Source organism: Durio zibethinus, chromosome 13, assembly GCF_047325235.1.
Source record: "Durio zibethinus cultivar Kanyao isolate XHJ-2024 chromosome 13, ASM4732523v1, whole genome shotgun sequence".
NCBI classification, from domain to species: Eukaryota; Viridiplantae; Streptophyta; class Magnoliopsida; order Malvales; family Malvaceae; genus Durio; species Durio zibethinus.
In genome coordinates, this window is record NC_143174.1 from 4,365,194 (window position 1) to 4,383,434 (window position 18,241).

The 18,241-nt window shown below is 32.7% G+C and overlaps 3 protein-coding genes and 1 pseudogene across 4 annotated transcripts; all 4 read right to left on the reverse strand.

Annotated features, from left to right (window-relative positions):
* Positions 1–917: 917 nt before the first annotated feature.
* On the reverse strand, positions 918–2,333 carry LOC149515257 (proline-rich receptor-like protein kinase PERK8). The gene is given in 2 exon segments (XM_089742737.1): positions 918–1,594; positions 1,712–2,333. Coding segments are annotated over 2 exon segments (528 nt in total). The 5' UTR covers positions 2,037–2,333; the 3' UTR covers positions 918–1,391.
* LOC111302706 (uncharacterized) lies at positions 2,189–4,103 on the reverse strand (annotated as a pseudogene). The gene is made up of 5 exons (XR_016326817.1): positions 3,196–4,103; positions 2,967–3,103; positions 2,741–2,838; positions 2,361–2,534; positions 2,189–2,208 (listed from the first exon to the last, which is right to left on the reverse strand). The product of XR_016326817.1 is annotated as an uncharacterized LOC111302706 (transcript).
* Positions 4,104–4,249: 146 nt separating this feature from the next.
* On the reverse strand, positions 4,250–6,463 carry LOC111303880 (elongation factor 1-beta-like). Its single transcript, XM_022900370.2, has 6 exons — positions 6,181–6,463; positions 5,956–6,072; positions 5,739–5,808; positions 4,961–5,078; positions 4,742–4,855; positions 4,250–4,638 (listed from the first exon to the last, which is right to left on the reverse strand). The coding sequence occupies exons 1-6, from the start codon at positions 6,264–6,266 to the stop codon at positions 4,475–4,477; spliced, it is 669 nt and encodes a 222-aa protein (XP_022756105.1). The 5' UTR covers positions 6,267–6,463; the 3' UTR covers positions 4,250–4,474.
* Positions 6,464–7,183: 720 nt separating this feature from the next.
* On the reverse strand, positions 7,184–16,682 carry LOC111303882 (putative serine/threonine-protein kinase PBL18). The gene is made up of 6 exons (XM_022900371.2): positions 16,489–16,682; positions 15,208–15,563; positions 14,982–15,117; positions 14,521–14,657; positions 14,285–14,408; positions 7,184–7,830 (listed from the first exon to the last, which is right to left on the reverse strand). Exons 1-6 carry the CDS (start codon positions 16,547–16,549, stop codon positions 7,412–7,414), a joined length of 1,233 nt encoding a protein of 410 aa, XP_022756106.2. The 5' UTR covers positions 16,550–16,682; the 3' UTR covers positions 7,184–7,411.
* Positions 16,683–18,241: the final 1,559 nt, after the last annotated feature.

Consider the following 18,241-nt stretch of genomic DNA (forward strand, 5'->3'; position numbering starts at 1 on the left):
AAATCTTGATTTTGTATTTTTGTTATCTTAGTTATTATTCTAGGAAATGTTTAAGATTTTCATCACGAACGAATAAAAACAAACTTATTATTATTATTTTATTGCAAGAGCAATAAGATAAAAATGAGAGATTGAGTTTGTCCATAGAGTAGTTTGAATGATTCAGTTGAGCATAATGCACTCGACTTGCTCTTCGCGTTCTTGCTCTTACAAATTTATAGCTTTTTCCATCAGCTGAAGAAGTATTGCCAAAATTTTGGCATGTCCAAACATTTGCTGAGAAAGATCTACTTCTCTTCAGACTTGTGATATCTATATCTTCATACCAACTTTCTTGTTCGACTGTCTTGACACAATTGTATGGCAAATATGATTTTAATGGCCGATGGTCTTCATTTAAACTGCCTGGCTTGCTTTCTATTGTGTATTCAAGAGTAGAAACCACCTGAATCAAGATAATACGATTCAAACGATGTATAAAAAAAACACGGGCATTTTTAATAATAAACGCATGCATATACTTCCGTTTAAAGAGTTCCTCGAATCAAAACAATGTATGGCTTAAACTTTTCGAATCTTTTAATTGAAGTTGAGACTAAAGATCAAGTTTAATACGTTTGTGATCTTTTCTGGTTCTGGATAGATTCAATACATAGTTCAATATTCCTTTACAGTTTTTGTAATTGTTAGATTTTGCTTGGAATGGCATGACGTTTACCTGATCCATGGGTAATCTTTTCTTGGGTTTTTTGCTTAGACATTTTGGTGCCACTTGGGCCATCCTGTAAAGCTGGAAGACATCATGGGAATTAGCAATTCTTGGATCAACTAGCTCTAAATACCTTCTTTGTTTGAGAATTGCTCTTGCCTGTCGAAAATTTCCTTTCTAGTTTTTTTTTTTTTTTTGGTGGGGGGGGGGGGGGGGGGGGCGGGATAAAGAAGCAAGAAAGTTTTATAATTTCTAGTTACCATAATTTAAAAAGAAAAAAAAAAAAGGCCGCAATCACAAAATATGAAAAGAGTTTCTAAGTACAAAGATTTGAATTCTAGATTTATTGAATATCACATTTTAAAAGTGACTGCATAAATTAACTAAGTTAAACTTAAAACCATAAGTTCATTTTCAATGTATGATTATAGTGTTTTGCAAATTACCCATGTCAAAAAACCTTTTTGTTCCATCTTCTTGTCCATGGTCCTCTGGCCAGTTATGAGCTCAAGTAGAACCACATCAAACGAGTATACATCTGTCTGAGTAGAGAATGTTCCATTCTCGAGATATTCTGGAGCTAAATACCTAGATGTCTGAAAGTTCTGATCATCTGATCGCATTGTTTCTATCCCAAAATCTCCAAGCTAACAGAACATATTATAACATTTAACATCAAATTTCAAATTATTATATTAAAGTTAACTTAGTATGCATATGATATTCAAGTCATTACCAGTGGTTCAAAACCATGGTTTAGAAGAATGTTACTTGGTCGTATGTCTTTGTGAATGATGTTGTTTTGATGTAGATGGCTTAGACCTCTGGATGCACCAAGTGCTACTTTTAGCCTCTCTGTCCGGCTCAATGGCATAGGTTGACATTCTGCTTCACATGAAGCCATTTGTATAGTATAGTATTAACTTTGAACCCTGTTTATAATGCTAAGTATTTATTGAAAAAGCTGATTCAGAAGGTTTTTTTCCATTTGTTTCTCCTTACTTGATGAATGTTGATTAAGTGAACCATTGCACGCATACTCATATACAAGCAGCCTACTTCTTTCTGCACAGCATCCTAGCAGCATGACCAAGTTCTTGTGTATAACTCTGCTGAGTATTTCTATTTCTGACTCAAATTTCTTTGGTTCTTCGAAGTATATTTTGTTGTGTGCAGGCTTAATCACAATCCTCAGCTTATTTTCTAGCTGACCTCTGAAAGCACATTCAATACCATCTTCAGATAGATTGTTCTTTGATGAGAATCCATCTGTAGCAGCATAGAGTTCCACATATGTGAAATCTTTTCTCCATTTAACAAGTTGCATTCTATTATCACAAATGATGCATGCTGGATTTCCAGTTTCCTTAGCTTGCAACCTTATATTTGAATCTGCAAAACTGCTGGTATATGCGAGTATTTGATTTTGACTCACTTGATTTGCTTCTGCTTGACCTTCCACATAAATTATCAAAATTATTACTGTTGGAATATCCCATCTTTTCAGAAAAACAATATAGCAAACGTAAAGGTAAGAAAGTTGGAAACAACAAGAAAGGGGTGTGTGTGTGTGTGTGTGTGTTTAACTGTGAACTAGAGAGTATAATTAGGCAGATAAAATACTGAAGTGATATGTCATAATTCATCTTACATGTTGGGAAAAGTTCAATGCTGAAAAGATCTTCTTCTTCTGGGGCCCCTAGCATCATATCATCATAAGTAACACAAAATTTTGTTTCCTCTCAATAGGCCATTATTCCTCTTCATCCTCGATATCCCACATGAAAGCTTTTCCAGAAAGATTATCTTGTTTTTCTTCATCTTCCTGTTCCATAAATGATCTTTTTGAATCAGTATATATTTAACAGGGAATTGCTGCTTCTATTAAACAATCCATTTGCAATCTAATTAGCTATGAGTTTGAAGAATCTAAGTCTTTGGTTTCTTGTCTGTGTTGATTCCACTTGCAGTAGTTTCATTTCATCTTCTATAAAATACAATTTTCTCATCCTGATTTGATTTTGGCCAAACCTGTCTAGAATTAGCCATGTTGCCCTCAAATTTTCTGCTGATTACACAGCCACAACTGCTGGTGAAGCTCCTGCAGCCACTTGTATCCTAAATTGAACCTGAGATATCAATGATGATCTCTCATTAGCTCATTATTTTTTGAGATACCAACTATTCAATGATATTCTGCTTAAAATAATACCAACATAGAACTCAGAACTGTTCTAATGCCAATGCATTTGACTACCTTTTCTGCTTTGCAAAGCTTTGAAATGTCCATTATGTCAGCATTGTTCTCATACTCCTTCCTTGCTGCTTCCCTATCAACAATTCTGGGGTTTGCTCCAAACTTTGAACTGGAGTCCACTTTGCTTCTGTATCCCACTTTAAGAGGAGTGGAAAAAAATTGAATTGCATAAATTCAAACAAGCAAACTGACAAATAATCTCAAATTTTTTGTAAGGATGAAGGCTTACAAAGCTTTCTAGTGCCCTTGAAAGATATCGTTCGAGGATAGTTAACCTCATGAAGAACTCCAAGGAGGACATGCAAATCTCCAGGCTTGAGAAATAAGCCATGAAGTGCCCACCTAATGGCACTTGAACAAACTTCTTTAGATGCATCCTGGATCACCACTGCCCTTTGACTTTCCATTGGGAATTTACAAACACTTTATCTGTTTTAAAGCCATCTGTTTTCTCTATAATTCTATGCTACATGACAAGTTATAGTCATCTTTGGAGGGGAGAAGATGAAAACAGCACATGATAAAGAATCAATGGGGTTCTTGTAGTTTTTTATCGACAATGATAGTTGATTTGGAACTATAGTTACAAAATAATTCGGGTAGAAAAAAACCAAGGTTTTTTCATTCAAGAAACAACCCAACATCCAGGCAGTGGCAGATGATCCAGGAGATCATATGGTATATTCTAAAACTGAAATCAGGAAAAGAATATGTTGGCTGTTTTGTACAAAACATAATTGCCTCAAATGTTGTTATCAAGTAACATCTGCCTGCCCTGTTAATTCCGAAGCCAAGCATCGTTTACTACTCCTGACTTTGTTGTTTGCAGGACAAGAAACTTGGAAAGCTTAGATGAAAGCAAGGTTATTCTTATAGTTTATGTATATCATTTTTGTTCTTTCACTTATAATTGTTTGTAATGTGGTGTGCATTTGCTTTGAGATATCATTCCTAGGTGTTTGGTATGAAAAGCACAAAGTCATTTAATAAAATGACATGGATATATAAATCCAACTAAGGCATTTTATTAATATGACAACTTTTAATCTAATCTCTTACTAAAAAAAGATCCAAAACGGCCATCAATGACTTCCATTTCCATCTAAAGTTCAATAGCTTATGCAATCTCCAATGTCACTTATCTGTTCTTGGACAAACTTGAACTGACTCAAAACATTGAACATTATACCAGAAAAACATTTCAGCAAACCATAATGGAGTACTTAATCTTTTCATCTCTTCTCAATCTAGAGAAGAAGCAGTAGCAAGAGATTAGATAAAAGTTTATGCAATCTGCAAAGTCACTCAAAACATTAAACATTATACCAGAATACAATTTCAGCAAAACATCATTGAAGTACTTTCATCTCTTCCAAATCTAGAGCAGAAGCAGTAGCAAGCACAGCCCAAAAGAAAATAATATAGGGGAAAGGAAGGGAAAAAGGTTTGGATAACATGGCCAAAATTGGCTAACTCTAACAGCTGTTGCATAAAACAATTGTCCTCGTCTAAATTTTGTTGAACGCAACAATGTCACAACTCTGAATATGTTCGTTGCGTGGCTCTGTTGTGAGGTGCTCCTCTATAAGGTTATCAACAGAAACAAGATCGTCCACTATAGTAAGCATGATCTGGAGCTTCTTAATGCCATATCCAACAGCAGCCAGTTTTGCTGCAAGTATTTAATGCAAAAATTTATAAACATTAGGAAAGGAATTGTTTGCGCACATTGTTTCGACAAATTTAATATAATAGAAATTAAAACCAAACCATACATGCTCCCCACAAAAGCCCAGGCATCTCAACAGATCGAACAGCTTCTTCCAACTTCTTCATGTCAGTCTCATCATCCCATGGTTTAACATCCAAAAGCACAGAAGACTTTCCACCTGTGAATCAACAAATGTCAGAAGACTACAATCAAAGCAGCAAAAGATGCATCCTTCACATGAAAATGAAAAGAACAAGTTACTTTAATCAACACAAATACTTACTCTCTTTCTTCTTAGCTGACTTTTTAGAGGCTTCCCTCTCCTCTGCTGCCTTCTTTTCCTCCTCCGTCTCATCACCAAACAGATCTAAGTCATCATCATCATCATCCGCAGCAGGAGCCTGACAGCATAAAACAGAAAAAAATTTTGAATAAACAATTACACTAGCAAAACTGATAACCAGAGTACTGATGCAGAGACCAAATGGACTCCCCAAGGTCAGCATTTTCAAATCAATAAGCTCCAAAGTTACTAGCCCTATTTGAAAAGCAGTTGCTTTCTTTCTTGGGGTACATTTGACGAAGCCAAGGGCAAGAGGAGAATTCAAACTTTAAATCTTAACCTTGTAAAGAGAGAAGACAAGACCTAGGTAAAGTGCTTTAGATGACATTCACAAAGTTCCCAATTCATAGCAATCAAATTATAACTAAAATTAAAATCAAAGGAGACAGATAAATAGAGCTTGTTAAATAGATTATACATACAAGTAATTTTTTTTTAAAAGACAATTTTAATATTTTATTTTAGGTGATTGAACTAAATATTATGATAAAATTCCAACGCTCATCAATTAACAATTCAATTTTGTTTACAAATACTATTTTCAGTTAACTATTTACATATTATTGATCAACTCATTTAGTTATATTGATCTGTAGGCTTTAAATTTTACCTTTAGTTTTCATTTACTCATTTTGAACCCTCCATTACTAAGCGGCAATCAAACTAAAACTTAAAAGACAGATATGAGTTGGATAAAAGAAATCAACTTGAGACAAACCTCAGCTTCAGCAGATTCAGCTGGAGCAGCTTTGCCACAAAGTCCAACGCCAACAGCTTTCCCAGGGAAGCTACGAACCATTAAAATAACAAAGGATTTCCAATACATAATCTTCAGATACAGTAATAATTCTAAAGACAGATCTTACCAAGTAACCGAAAAAAAAATTCTTATCCATAAAAGTGTATAACGGGAATAAGAAGGAAAAAAACATTACCAAGTGGCAAGATGGGAACACACACAATTATACCACTGGCTAACATTGGGAAAAGAATCACCGGGATTCTTCAAAACAGCAGCATAAACTTTAATGTCATCCTTGGTCAGCTTATTCCTGGGAAAAACCAAAAACCCATGAAAATTTCATTTTTAATACTTAGAGCAAAAAAAAAAAAAAAATTGGGTTTTACGAAAATAGTGGGATGATAATTGGGGCACATACCCAGAGACGTAAGATTTGCCAGAGAGGAAGTCATCAAGAGACTTAAGGCCAGACTCAGTGTGGAGATCTGAGAAAGTGATGGCCATTTTTGTGAATTGGGAGAAGAAAAAAGAAAGAAGTGATGGGAAATCTGAGCAAAAATGAAGCAAAGACGGAATGAGAGGAAGAAAAAGTAGGAGTATGAATGGTATGAGTGGTATATATATGGAGTCGTCAAATTGTGAGGCTACTCAAACCCTAGATATTGCGAATGCAATGGCATATTGCCCTTTGCCATTGGCTAACTTCATGTTGAGGAGCTTCAAGAACCGGACCCGGTTCAAACCAGAAACTGCCAATAGGCCCGCAAACTGAGTCCATCTCCATCCAATCGGCCCTCTAACGGCATATCCAATGCTTTTACCTTTCTTTCTTTCTTTCTTTGTCATTTTATTTTTTAGTAAAAAAATTATTTAATACAATATTGTTAATGGATTAGAAAAATTATTACATATCTCGTTATGGTATATTTTTTAAAAAATTAATAAATCATATGATAAATTAAAAAAAAAAGAAGATATTTTATCATTATTTGTGCAATTTAAAATTTTGATAATGTATAAACTATTAATTCAATGAAAGTAATTTTTATTCATTCATTCAAAAAATTTGAATCCCATCCCATGTGACCACAAAATCTCACAGGCGAAAATTTTACAAGATTGTTGTCTTACTAATTTAAGTATGAAATGTTAAGCAACTAATTTCAACAATCATTTGATAACGATATGTCATTAGAGTATTAAATTTTTAATTTTTTAAATTCTATCCATAACGTCAATTATAAAATATAACATCTTTTAGACTGAATCGTTTTTTCAAGCAATTTTCTCCTTTCAAAAATTGAGAATAACAAATTAGCGGAAAAGCTTTGGATACCTTGTTAAAATCAGAAAGCTCAAACTTTGATTAACATAGGCTCTAAAACAAGATTTGGTTTCTTAGCAGGAGCAAGATTTCCTAGTGATCAAAACTTTTTTATTAAGATTGATACAAGAAAAACGTATGGCTAATGTACATAAGGATTTTAATGTTATAATAATAATTATACACATATTCAACAACACTCTCGCAAACTCGGGTATACTGTGTCTCTTCCATTTGTTTCGTTCTTGCATACAAGGCCCCGAACGATAGTTGGAGAAAATTCCTGCTTACCGTAAGTGAATTTGCCTTGAGAAAAACTATATTTTCAAAGTGAATTTGCAGTTGAAACTCTTGTCTTGTGAGGGCTATTCACATGCTTCATCCCATGATGATCCAGCTTTGCTTGTGAATGTTGGGGCGTCCTTGGTGTACCCTTTGATGCATGGAGTCGTTCTAACGAGACTAGAACATCAGCCATGGATGGCCTGTTCTTAGGATCCGTATGTAAGCATTGCAACGCAAGAGCAGCGGCAGCTTGTGCTCCTTTTCTAGAGTACTGCCCCCCCAACCTTGTGTCCATTATCCTTAGTACTTTCCTGTTGTCACTTAGGAATGGTTTCGCCCAGTCCACGAGTGTTTCTTCCGAAAACCCAACTCTCTCATCATCCATTGCCCGTTGTCCCGAAAGTAACTCTAATAGTACAACACCAAAGCTGTACACATCGCTCTTTGGGGTCAAATGACCTGCGAGGTTTAAACTGGCTCATTAGTAGGATAGATACCCCTCTGCAGAAATCAGGTTAATAAATTTTCCATTTCAAAAGGCAGTAACAAAACAAGCTCAAAAACAAAAGGATCATTTCAAAGTACCAAGATGGTAGCTTTTCCCAATATCATCCCTTTCAAAGGCACTAACTTCCAACCTGAAGTATACTGCGAAAACTAAATAAATAAGCTCTCAATCTTTTACCTTTCCCCTTTTAATTATAAGATAATTACAGTGGTATGTATCGCAGATGGGAGTTAGTTCCACCTCCCATAGTTTTTCTTTCAGTTTAATTTCCCTCTACTTGGACATACAAATGAAAATTATGTTATGGTGCAACACCATTCTTTTACCAATTAAAGGCTTTGGGCCTTTTGTTTTAGACAACCGACAAAAGCAAATACTATTTTATATATAAAGGTGGGGCTGTTTTAGTGAGCCGCCAGAGAAGATAAAGGATAAGAGGGAGTTGTCAGCTTGATCAACAGTAAATAAAGATCTGTAATTTAATTGAGTTAAAATTTTATTAATATATTTATGATTTAATATTTATATTATGAACGAAATTGAAACTCATTATAAATAAATACAAAATGTAATTATTAAGTTACTTATTTGATGAAATTTTTTTAATTATTTTTTTAATTTTTATTTAATTTCAGTTTTAATTAGAGAGAAAAATGTTATATATCCATTATTTGAAAATAGATTTTTTTTTGGTGATCCATGATTTTTTTCCTCTATATTTGAGGATTTTTCATGTAAATTTTAGTATATTTTATTTTTTCTATGTTGTTGACTTTAAACTCAACAAGTGACATCAGAGTTATGATTATTTTAGAGACATTGGTATAGTAGTAACCCAAAATAAATGTAAATTCTATTTGAGTTTATGAAGAGTGATATAGGTTTCATAATAAAATTGACAACATCAAATTATTCAATTTGAAAACCACTAATTGAGGATTATTTATATTACAAAGATTTGTATGAATTTGTATTTAGTGATTTGGCTAAACCAGCATATATGAAAAATAAAAGCTAAAAGAAGTTTAAAAAAAAAATGCTGGACACAATTAGAAAATAGATCGATATCAGCATGTTTCATCATGTAGTGCAGAAGATATGCCCACACCTTTTGAAAAAAATTAACAACATTCTATTAAAAGAAGACAGACATGAATAAAATTATGCTTGTCAAAAAGCTTATAACTTTACAATATAATGATGGACAATCGATTACAAAGCACTTGAATAATTTTCAAGATATATTCAATTGGATGACTACTATGAAGCTCAAAATGGATAATGAAATGAAAGTGTTGTTTCCTCTAAGTTTATTACTAGATAGCTAGAAAACTTAAGGTGTGATTGTTCTTAAATCAGCTCCTACAAAGTGATGTTAAAGACAATGAAGTACAGTATGCTTAATAGAAAAACAAGGCGAAAAGAGTCACACTCTGGGAATCAATCTCTTATCACATAAAATAGGGGCAGAGACATCAATAAAGGTCAAAACTCGAAAGACTATAGAAAGTCTAGATATAGATCCATGTCCAAAGATAAAGTAAAGTGCTACCATTATGGTAAACCTAATCATAAAATGAAATTGTAAAATCTTGAAGCAAGAGCAAAAAGATGAGAAAGGCAAGAGTTCAGATTATGACAGTGTTATAATAGTGAATTCAGATAATGATTCAGTTACTTTGATTTGTACACATAATGACTGCAATCATATTAGTGATCTAAGCATTAAACGGATAGTTAAAACTGGAACAGTATATCATTGTGTTACAAAGAAAGAGTTATTTACAAATTACAAAATAAGATATTTTAGTTGCACCAAAATGAGAAATAAGAATGTGTTTGGGGTTGGTGATATTGTTGTACAAACTAATACGACTGCACATTAACTTTAAAGGATGTTAAGACATGCCAGATATAAGAATAAACTTTCTTATAATGAATGTCCCTGATAAGAAACGATACGAGAGTCACCAAAAGAATGAACAGTGAAAGCTTCTCAAAGGATCTTTGATAATTGCAAGAGAAAAACCATGCTACACAATGTGCAATACATGGATAAAATTAAATGCAATAAGATAAAAACCGTTGAAAATGATATTTTAACGAAGATGTGGCAAAAAAGTCTGGCACATATGAGCGAGAAAGGGTTACAGATTTTGATAAGGCAATCTCTTATTTCTTTGACTAAAGGTATGTCTCTCGATTCATGTAATTATTGTTTGTATGGCAGGCTTCGTATTTTTTATTTTCATAAACATTCTCAAAGGAAAAAAAAATATATTGAAATTGATTTATTCTAATGTATATGGTCCTATTAAAGTTAAGTAATTGGATGGTAATAGATAGTTTGTTACTTTTATTAATGATGCTTCATATAAGATATGGGTGTATATGTGAAAAAACAAAAAACAAGTATTATAGTATTTTTAGAAATTTCATAACATGGTGAAAAAGATAACAAGGTCACCCTTTAAGTGTATTCGAACTGAAAATAATGGAGAATATGCATCCAAAAACATTGAAGAATATTGTTCAAAGCATGAGATTAAGCATGAGATGATAGAACCTAAAATACTGCAGCATAATAGTGTAGCTGAAAGAATAAACCACACCATTATGAAAAAAGTCAAATGTATACTAAGAATGACAAAATTACCAAAGCCATTCTAAGGTGAAACAATTAACACAACCTACTAATTGATTAACAGATCACCATTAATTACTTTGAGTTTTGACATTTTAGAAAGAGTGTGAACGAAAAAAGATGCTTCATACTCTCACTTAAAAGTTTTTGTACATAAAGCATGCATGTATGAGTCGACAGAATAGAGGTCAAAGCTTGATAGTAAAGCCACAATGTGTGTTTGTCGGATATGGTGATAAGAAATTTGGCTACAGATTATGGGATCTAGTGGAGAGAAAGACAATACGAAGTAGAGATGTGCTCTTTCATAGAAAAGAAACCATAGCAGACATTGAGAAGAGTGAGAAAACTACATGCATTACTATTGAGTGTGATGATTCAACATTGACAAAGGGTTACACCTAGAGCCACAGATGGTGAAAATAAACAAGAAACAAAACTCAAGGATACGATTAAGCTAGCCATGTTAGTGATAAGCCAAATGCAATCATTTTTTAGGGAGGAAGCAATCATCTCCACCAAAGAGTGTTAAGTAGTGTGAACTATCTTCTCCACCAAAAAGTGTTGAGCAGGGGGAAGCTTTTTTTGACATCAGGTAATGTAAAATATCAACCTACAAGATCTATAAGAGAGCATCAATTGTCCATAAAGTTTTTAAGTTCATATTTTATTTTAGTTACTAGTGAGAAAGAGCCAAAGAGTTTTCAAGATGTGCAGACTACTTTGAATAGATAGCATTGGTTAAAAACAATGAAAAAAAATGGAATCATTACAGAAAAATGGCACATATGATCTTGTTAAGTTTCGAAAAAGAAAAAATCATTGAAGAATAAATGGGTGTTCAAGCTGAAAAAGGATGGTGAGAAGCTAGTAAGGTATAAAACTCAATTTGTGGTGAAAGATTTTTCTCAAAAACTCGACATCGATTTTGACAAGAGCTTTTTTCAATTATGACGATGAGTTTCATTTAAGTGGTACTAGGATTAGTAGTTAGTTTAAATCTTGAGCTTGAGCAACTTGATATTAAGACTACATTCTTGCATGATAACTTGTAGGAAAAGATTTATATGAATTAACCTAAGGGTTTTTAAGCGAAAGGGAAAAAACATCTAATTTGCAAATTGAAGAAGAGCTTTTATGACTTGAAACAAGCTCCGCAACAATGATATAAGAAGTTTGATTCTTTTATGGTACAGCTATAAAAGAACTGCAGTGGATCTTTGTGTCTATGTTAAAAAATTCCTTTATAGTAATTTCATTATTATCTTATTATATGTTGATGATATATTAATTATAAAACAAGATGCTAGTATAGTTTGCAGGTTGAAAAAATAATTGTTTAAGTCTTTTGAAATAAAGGATTTAGGTTCAGCAAAACAGATTCTCGGTATGGATACTATCCGATATAAGAGAGTTGGGAAGCTGTAGTTGTCATAGGAAAAGTATGTTGAAGATGTAGTAGATTCAACATGTAGCATGCTAAATCAATTAGCACTCCACTTGCCAACTATTTTCATATGAGTAAGAAATCTTGTCTGGCGATTAAGGAAAAACAACTAACTATGTTTAGTATTACTTATTGCTCTTCAATCAGTTCTTCGATGTATCTTATGGTTTACACACATCTTGACATTACTCATGCACTTGGTGCAGTGAATAAATTTCTTTCTAATATAGGAAAAGTTCACTAGAAAGCAATAGATCTTCAGATATTTAAGAGGCACCTAAAAAATATGCTTGAATTGTGAAATTACACAACCAGTTTTAGAAGAGTTTACTTATATTGACATCGCTAGTGATCTTGATGGTAAGAAATATACTTCGGCGTATTTGTTCACTTTTGCAAGAGGAGCTGTATATTGACAATTTAAGTTGTAAATGTGTGTTACCTTGTCAACTACAGAAATTGAGTATATTGCAGCAACTGAAACAGGTAAAGAAATACTTTGAATAAAATATTTTCTTCTTAAATTAAGATTGAATAAAAAAAAGTGTGTGATGTTTTGTGATAGCCAAAATGCTTTAGATTTGAGTAAGAATGCCATGTACTATTTTAAAATAAAAGCACATTGATGTTAGATATCACTGGCTGTGTTCGGTAATTGAGGAGCAACAAATGCAGTTGAAAAAAATCTATACTAACGAAAATGTAGCTAATATGTTGACTAAGACAATTTTCAAAGAAAAGTTTGAGTTCTACAGTAATTTGGCCGATATAGATTTCTTGATAAAGATAAGTTCTAAATGAGACTGCTATGGTGATGGATCTCCTCTTAATGGGGTTAGAAGGGAAATTTGTTATAATGTGGGTCTAGCCACATTCTTTTTGACCAATTAAAAGCCTTAGGCCTTTTGTTTTAGACAATTGAAAAAAAAAAAAACCCCTATTTTATATATAAAGGGTAGGGGTTGTTTTAAGTGAAAGGAATGTAAGCCACCAGAGAAGAAAAAAAAGGTTGTCATCAAGTGAAAGGAAAAGAAAAAGAACAAAGGAGCTGTTAATTTGATCAAAAGTTTGAATAAAGGTCGATTAGTAATCCGATTAAGCTGAAATTTGTCAACACGTTCACGACTCAATGTTCCACATTCTAAACGATGGAGATTGGAGTTGAAACTCTCTAGAAACAAATCTAAAGTGTATTTGTCGAGTCACCTATTAAGTAAAATTTCTCTAATTATTTCTCTAATTATTATTTAGCTCTAGTTTTAACTAGAGGAGAACTTTGTACATTTATTATTTGATACTGAAATTTTTTTTGTTGGTCCATGATTTTTTCCCTTTACATTAGAAAATTTTTCACGTAAATCTTAGTGTGTTCTATTTTTCTAGCGTTATTAATTATTGATTATTGTTTTATTTGCCATGAGTTTATTGTGATATATTGCTTCCGCAAACAAATTAACAATGAAACAAACTGGTTGGTGGTATGATCATGAGCCCAGAATATTAAGCATATCACGTTCAATAGCAATGAGCCTTTGGCACATGTCACATACGTCGGTGAACAAGCAGAGACATAGTGGCTCAGTGAGAACATGATGTTTTTTGGAATCTAGATGTGCCAAAGGTCATAAGAAATTAAGGACATCATATTTGAGGCAAAATTTAGTAGGCATGACAGTTTTGAGAGTACAATAAGATTACTACACAACTGTTATGAGGTTTGTTAAAAAAAAAAAAATTTACTGCTTAATCTCAGTTCATTTACTAATCAAGCCAAAATATTCAACTTCAATTCATTCTTTAAGTGTATCGGTATTCAATGATTATAGGCAATTTGAGAATAATCTCAAGCTCAACAAAAAAATGAATTCCAGGTGAGAGATGATTTACAACCTAGTTAAGCTAAATTGTGAAAAAAAGTGTAATAAGGTGAATCCCAAGTGAGGGATGATTTACAGCCTATTCAAGAAAAAATGCAAAAAGTGTGAAAAGGTGATCGATTCTTCTTGGGCTATCCAGGGAACATATGGGATCTAACTTTTTCACTTGAATGTCTCAAGCATTTCAAGAAAAGTACACAGAACATGCTCGTGCCCAGCATAGATAAATATCAGCTTCTCAAGATTCTGCTCCAATTATGGTTATCGTTCTTTCCTTTTTCTTTTCTTATTTTCATATTTACTTTTCTCATTAATAGCAAGCAACAGATACGCATGTCAAAATATTCTTTCTACTCATTATCTGGTCACAAGTTTTAGGTGTAACTCTTTCTATAGAAACAAGTATAGATAGTATTCAAAAGAAAGGTGATGCATACCTGTTGCTACATATTCAGGGGCTGCATAACCTCGAGTTCCAACAACTCTGGTTGAAACATGGGTGTTATCACCAGTTGGACCATCTCTTGCCAAGCCAAAATCTGAAAGCTTTGCATTGTAATCCTACAAAAGTTTATGTAGCAAGCAATGAGTCCTTAAATTAAATGTATGTTCAATAGAACATCTCTGCTATACAACTCAATCACAAGTCAGAATTTTTGATGTCTCAGCATACTGAGTCGAGAAGAATGTTCGAAGCCTTTAAATCACGGTAGATTACATTAGCATCTAAACTATGTAAAAAGGACAATCCCTGAGCAACGCCCCTTGCAATTTGCGTCCGTGTAGCCCAGGAAATTGGTTGAACACCTTCTGGAAGAAGAAAACAATAATGGTTATGGTGTTAGTACGAGACATCAGATCCTATTCTGATTAAAGAATCACACTAATGAAGAAGGAGAAAAAGAAAATGACATAAAAGTAACTCATATATGCAAAAATGCCACCATCCTAAGAGCTAAACCACATCACTCCAGCTGCCATGCATAAGGCTTCTGCCAATAGGAGACAACTAGATTCATATTGTGGTTTAACATCTTACTTTTATGAGGCCTTGGTACAAAAGTAAATGATTTAACATAATAAGAAGACGATTAATGGAAAAAGAGTAAAATCTGCAGAAAGAGACACGCTTACTTTTAAATAAATGATTCTCTAAACTTCCCTTTGGCATAAACTCATAAACTAAAAGTCTATTCTCATACTCAGCGCAATAACCAATGAGTTTCACAAGATTTTCATGGTGAAGCTGACCCAAATAGTTAACTTCTGCCTACAAAGTTGATCAGAATGAAATCAGGTTCACATATGAACTTGAAAAACTGAAACAGAGGAAATAAAACTTATAAACAAGAGATCATACAAGCCATTCCTTGTGGCCTTGAAAGCTTTCTGCCTTGAGTTTTTTGATAGCTACAACAATTCCAGTTCCAGGCTTGGTAGGAGCAAAAGTGTTCTCATCAATCCAACCTTTAAAAACACATCCAAACCCTCCCTCTCCGAGAAGTGTTTCTGAACGGAAGTTTTTGGTGGCATTTTTAAGGTCACTAAAACTAAAAGACTTGAGATTGCTAGAAACAGATGTATCAGCTTTGAGATTGCTGGAAACAGGTGTTTGAGGTTTCGATGCTATGAATTCATTGTTGGAAACTTCCAGAGGTGATTTCTGGGTGGAAGAAGTTGATTCCTGCTTTGTGTTACCATGAGTCTTTGCACTACCTAAAATAACAAAAAGCAGAAGTCATGAATTTATTGCCTTCCAAGCCATATCAAACCTATAGCTCATTAATACGTGCATGATACAAGAGAAACGTGAAAATAAATATATTTAATAAACAAATTCATAGTATTATTTTCATCCTGAAACCAAAAACCAAAAAGGAACCATAATACTGTATTACCAATGTTCTGCTTATGATCAATTTGAAGTTAAAAACGTGCATCCAATGAATTATGGTCATGCAAAATTCTTTGTCTTTAATACTAACTTCACCACAGGAAAAGAAAAAGAAGCTAGTCGCTCAAAACATAGAGCCGAACCCCTTTGTATTCAAATCAGATAGTGAGCATTGATTTATTGTTAAATGAACGGCCATTTGTTTGCTCAAAATCAAACTTCAAAATAACCCAGACAAACCAAATTAGTCGTTTGAATCCATCCATAAATTGCATGGAATTAATCCACCATAATCCAAGTGTATTTAAGATTTTTGTAGCAGCAAAAATCTGCCTAATAACCACCTTCAGACTAAGGTACCAGCAGAATATCAATTGTGAAGTAGCTAAAGGTCTCCGTTTGGCTGACTAGATCAACATCTCACAAACTTTACAAAGTTCATATACTCATCACCATTTCCATGAAAACATTAGGGATTTAAATAGAAAACATTCCATGGCGAAAGGTTAAATAGACTTAAAAATAGCATATTGAACTTACCTATTTTTTTTTTTTTTGAACAAAAACAGCAAGATTTTTAGGACAAAAAAAAAGACAAATCTTTCCTGACAGAGGATCAGACCCGACAGCAAAATTTTTAGGAAAAGAAAAGAAGATAAATCTTTCCTGACCCAAAAAAAAAAAAAAAGAGAACAAAAGAAGCATATAAGAAATGAAATCAGAGGAAACAAAAAAAGTGAGACCGACCTGAAAAGTTATTAGAAGAAGCATGAGCGCATTTTGCAGGTTTAGGCCAACAAATCCCCATGACCGATGATCAGATGAGAAGAAAGAATTGTCAAATCATAAGGAAGGAAAAGAAGAAGCAGAATACTAATTGTTAACGAAAATGATAACCCATTTAAGGGGTCGAAGAAAGAATATAATAGCAGAAGAAAAAAACCCAAAGTCCATACCGTTGAAAGAAAGGCATTGGAATTAAGATGGACAAAAAGAAAAGATCGAAGAAGCTGTTAGCAGGCCATGGAAATGTCTACGCCTTTTTAAATATTGTATATAAAACCTTTACTAAATTCTTACGTTTCACTGTCCCATTACAGTCCCACATAGGAAGTAATGGTATTTGACTATTGACTTTGCTCCATGCCTGTCTTTTCTGCAATTTTGACTGTTGAATATTATGATTTTATGAAACTTGACCGTTTCCTTTGCCATTGTTTTCTTTTTCTATCTTTGCCTTCAATTTAAACGTGTTTTTACTCATTACAGAAAACCTAGACCTCTAATCCAGGGTGTCCGGGTGTGTAACCGAATTAAATTATTTGTGAATTAGTCGAATTTAATTAAAAAAATTTTAATTTAATATATAACTTGAACTCCAATTATTTAAATAATAAAATTTTAAAAATTCATAAGCCTAATTAAATTTTAAAAATTTTATTTTCATAATTTTGAATCACATTCAAATATTTTTACATGAAATTTTATGAAATTAAATATAAAATTAAATAAAAAAATAAAAAGAACGAACAATTTATATTTAATTTTATGCTTTTTTATTTTAAATAATTGAAAATTTCTTTGAATTTGGTTTGATTGGAGATTAAAATTTGTTGGGAATAGAGAAATAGAGGGGAATGGGATGTGAGAGAAAAAATGATGAGGTGTTAGAGTTTTTAATAAATTTGTATTTTTAATGTGAGATGTGTTGACTAAAAGAATAAAATGTTAAAAATAAAGAGTGCGTTGAACAATTATTTGGGTGCAAATAACAACCGTCTGAAATAATAAATGAAAGAGGTGAATATACCAACTAAACGTGTCACTCCAACGAAATAAATTGTTGACGAGAGAAACAGCGGTGCTGATAGCACCTAAAATTTCACATGGGTCAAAGGGTTTAGGTGGATGTGCTAATTTTTTCCAAGCTATGTAAAATATTTTCAAAAGAAGAAAACAATTTCTCTAAAAATGAATTAACTTTTCATTGACCACAAGAATAATTTTCATTGAATCATATATTTTTAATAAAACAAACACAAAAAAAAAAAAATGCTTAAAATATTTTTCGTTAAGTTGTTTTCAATGAAACAAACGTACCTTTTATAACCACAGACATCCACATCAAACGGAGAAGAAATAAACCCTTATATTTTAAATATACAAAAACATTTATAATGAATTAAGTTCTTTGGTTTTAATAAGTGACTTTTAAACTTTTGTTAGAAAGTTGATAATATTAAAGTATATTATATTTATGAAAATTATTTATTATTAAATACACGTGTCAACTCCTTAACTATATTCGTTGCGGACATTCATGTGGTAAAACATACAATAATGATATATTAATATCATATTGCCACGTGGGGATGTATAGCAATATTAGCAATATAAAACGCAATTGTTTGAGTTTCAAAAAAACAAAATCACCGCTATCAATTTAAATGTCTAAAATGAAAATCGGAAGTATTATCAAATTTAATAACATTGATTGATG

Bases quoted from the DNA above. Each gene is read 5' to 3' on its own strand.
- LOC111303882 (XM_022900371.2), bottom strand. From the start codon at position 16,549: ATGGGGATTTGTTGGCCTAAACCTGCAAAATGCGCTCATGCTTCTTCT. The intron at 15,564-16,488 runs GTCGGTCTCACT...TTGTTATTTTAG, and splicing joins TTCTTCTAATAACTTTTCAG to GTAGTGCAAAGACTCATGGT. The intron at 14,658-14,981 runs GTAAGCGTGTCT...TTCTTCTTCCAG, and splicing joins AGAGAATCATTTATTTAAAA to AAGGTGTTCAACCAATTTCC.
- LOC111303880 (XM_022900370.2), bottom strand. From the start codon at position 6,266: ATGGCCATCACTTTCTCAGATCTCCACACTGAGTCTGGCCTTAAGTCT. The intron at 5,079-5,738 runs GTTTGTCTCAAG...TTATGCTGTCAG, and splicing joins CTGAATCTGCTGAAGCTGAG to GCTCCTGCTGCGGATGATGA. The intron at 4,856-4,960 runs GTAAGTATTTGT...GTTGATTCACAG, and splicing joins GTCAGCTAAGAAGAAAGAGA to GTGGAAAGTCTTCTGTGCTT.